A 2,250-nucleotide genomic window follows, 5' to 3' on the forward strand; every position below is an offset into this window, starting at 1 on the left:
CAGGATGTGCATGAATTCGCACTAGGTGGCTTTGTTTGATTATTAGAATCTTTTTCCTCTTCACTTTTATCAATAGACTTATCTAGTATATTTAAGCTTGCAAGTTTCTCGCCCATGGTTGGCTCCTTCAAATCATCTTTGATTTGGCTTCCATCTACTTCTGTCCCATGACCTAAAAATCAAAGATCATTAAATTAAAAGAGACTCAACCAAAGAATCTTCCTATCTATAGTGAAATGCTATAGGGAAAGAGAAGAAATTGCAGTATACAACATTCAAGTGAAAAAACAATTACGATGTGTTGGTTAGAGGCGAACAGGCTTTGACATTGGAATTGGAGGGGGCAATTCCAATTATGCTGTTCGTTTAAGAACTTAAAAAGGTGTAATCAATTTTAGAATTTGAATTCTAATGAAATTCAGATACGTAAAAAGACATTGAATTTCACTTAATTTAGCTAAGAATTTCAATTCTTAATCACGCGATTCAACCCCATCACCGTTGTTGCTCAAACCCCCAAGCTATCCTTCAATTCTTATTCACACATTCATTAAGATTGTGTATTATATTTGATAATAAGTTTTAGATGCTTAAAAGCATTTAAGAGAAAATTAAATAAATAAAACTAATCTATGAAGAATTACAATTATATGATTTTTCCAAACATAGACATAGACAACGAACTGTAATTTAATTCCAATTCTCGAAACACAACCTTAAAGAAGTAAGGTCTTCTCATTTAGTTACCATTTTGGATTAAACTTGTTGAAAAGCCAAAGTTTTGAATCACATAATGAACACACACACAAGCATCAAGTCCACTAGAGTTCTTACTTGTTAGTTCAATAGAAGATTCTAGACAACTAGAAAAGTAATTTCCGTCATAATTCCAAATCAAGAATCATTTGCGTTTAGTAAATGATCATAATGAAAACAATTAAAGAATACTTGACTCCTTACCATTATCTTCCAAGTTTTCTGTAGTCAAGGCACCCATATCAGATGCAGCCCGCTTCTTCCTCGATTTCTTAATCTTCAATGGTGTTGCTTCTACACCCACATCACGGAGACCTGTGAATGAAGTTACTCACTTACTTACATTTCCAGCATTTAAGATATCCAATAAGAGATAAGAAGCTACAAACAGAAACATTTTGCATATTCTAAGTTAAATAATTTTGTTTGGTTCTCCATAAAGATTTGTTTTTTTAACAGAAAATGCATGTACATAAACATCTGAATTGGGCTACAATCTTAAGCAAGATACCACAAATTGAAATATAAAGGCAGCACTGCTAGCAAACTGCATATATAACAAAAACTTGCTGATACTCTATAAACAAGACAGAAAAAAAGGAATTGCATACCTTTTCCTTCAAGAACACCATTTTCCTGGGTATCAACTTTTACGTGGGCAACAAGCCGATTTTCTGCATCTAAAGAATCAATAACCACTTTGCAATTTTTCTTAGAATCTGCACTATTCTGAAAGCCCATCTTAGCTTTGCTATCCTTAGCCATATAGAACCTTAGTTGGACTATCTCTTCCCCAGTATTTGAGAGTTGAAGAAACTTGTATCAATGTTAAATCGCGGTGATCTCGAACTCGCGATTCTGTCAAGTCGATTAAAATCTACAGAATCTTCCGATTTAGCTTGTTCTTCCTTGCTTAAATCTTCTTTATGGAGATGAAAATGAGGGTGAAGAAGGGTGAAAAATAAATAATAGGTTTGAGTATATTTGTTGCAGATGACTAAATACTGTATTAGGGTTTATGTATATTTTAATTAATGATAGGTATTAAACATTGATTTTATTTGGTTTGATTTATTAAAGAAAAATGAAAATGTAATATAATTCAAATAATTTATGCTTATTATTAAATTTTGAATAAAAAAAAATTAAAATAAAATACGATCTTAATATTAATATTGTATTTAGCAACTATTCTTATATTCTTATAATTATTTATATATGAATTCATTTTATTTTAAATTTAAAAATGTAAGAATTGTAAAAATTAACCAAAAAAAAAAATCAAAATATATATGTATTTTTTATTGATTTTTTTTTATTTATTTAAAAGATTTAATATATGTATTTTTTTATTTATTTTTATTATCTTTATTATTTATTTTAATATATAATTATTTCAAAATATATTTATATATTAAAATTATAATATATTTTTATTATTTATATTCTTAACTTTTTAATTTAAAATAAAAAATATATTACCTTCAATATTTA

General features: G+C 28.2%; 1 protein-coding gene across 1 annotated transcript; it reads right to left on the reverse strand.

The window, feature by feature from the left end:
- Positions 1-22: 22 nt before the first annotated feature.
- LOC124918268 lies at positions 23-1,699 on the reverse strand (the record flags this gene model as incomplete). The annotated part of the gene is made up of 3 exons (XM_047458467.1): positions 1,368-1,699; positions 961-1,071; positions 23-172 (listed from the first exon to the last, which is right to left on the reverse strand). Coding segments are annotated over exons 1-3 (415 nt in total), but the record flags the coding sequence as incomplete, so codon positions are not given.
- Between the last annotated feature and the right edge of the window lie 551 nt (positions 1,700-2,250).

The sequence above is a fragment of the Impatiens glandulifera genome, unplaced genomic scaffold (genome assembly GCF_907164915.1).
Source record: "Impatiens glandulifera unplaced genomic scaffold, dImpGla2.1, whole genome shotgun sequence".
NCBI lineage: Eukaryota > Viridiplantae > Streptophyta > Magnoliopsida > Ericales > Balsaminaceae > Impatiens > Impatiens glandulifera.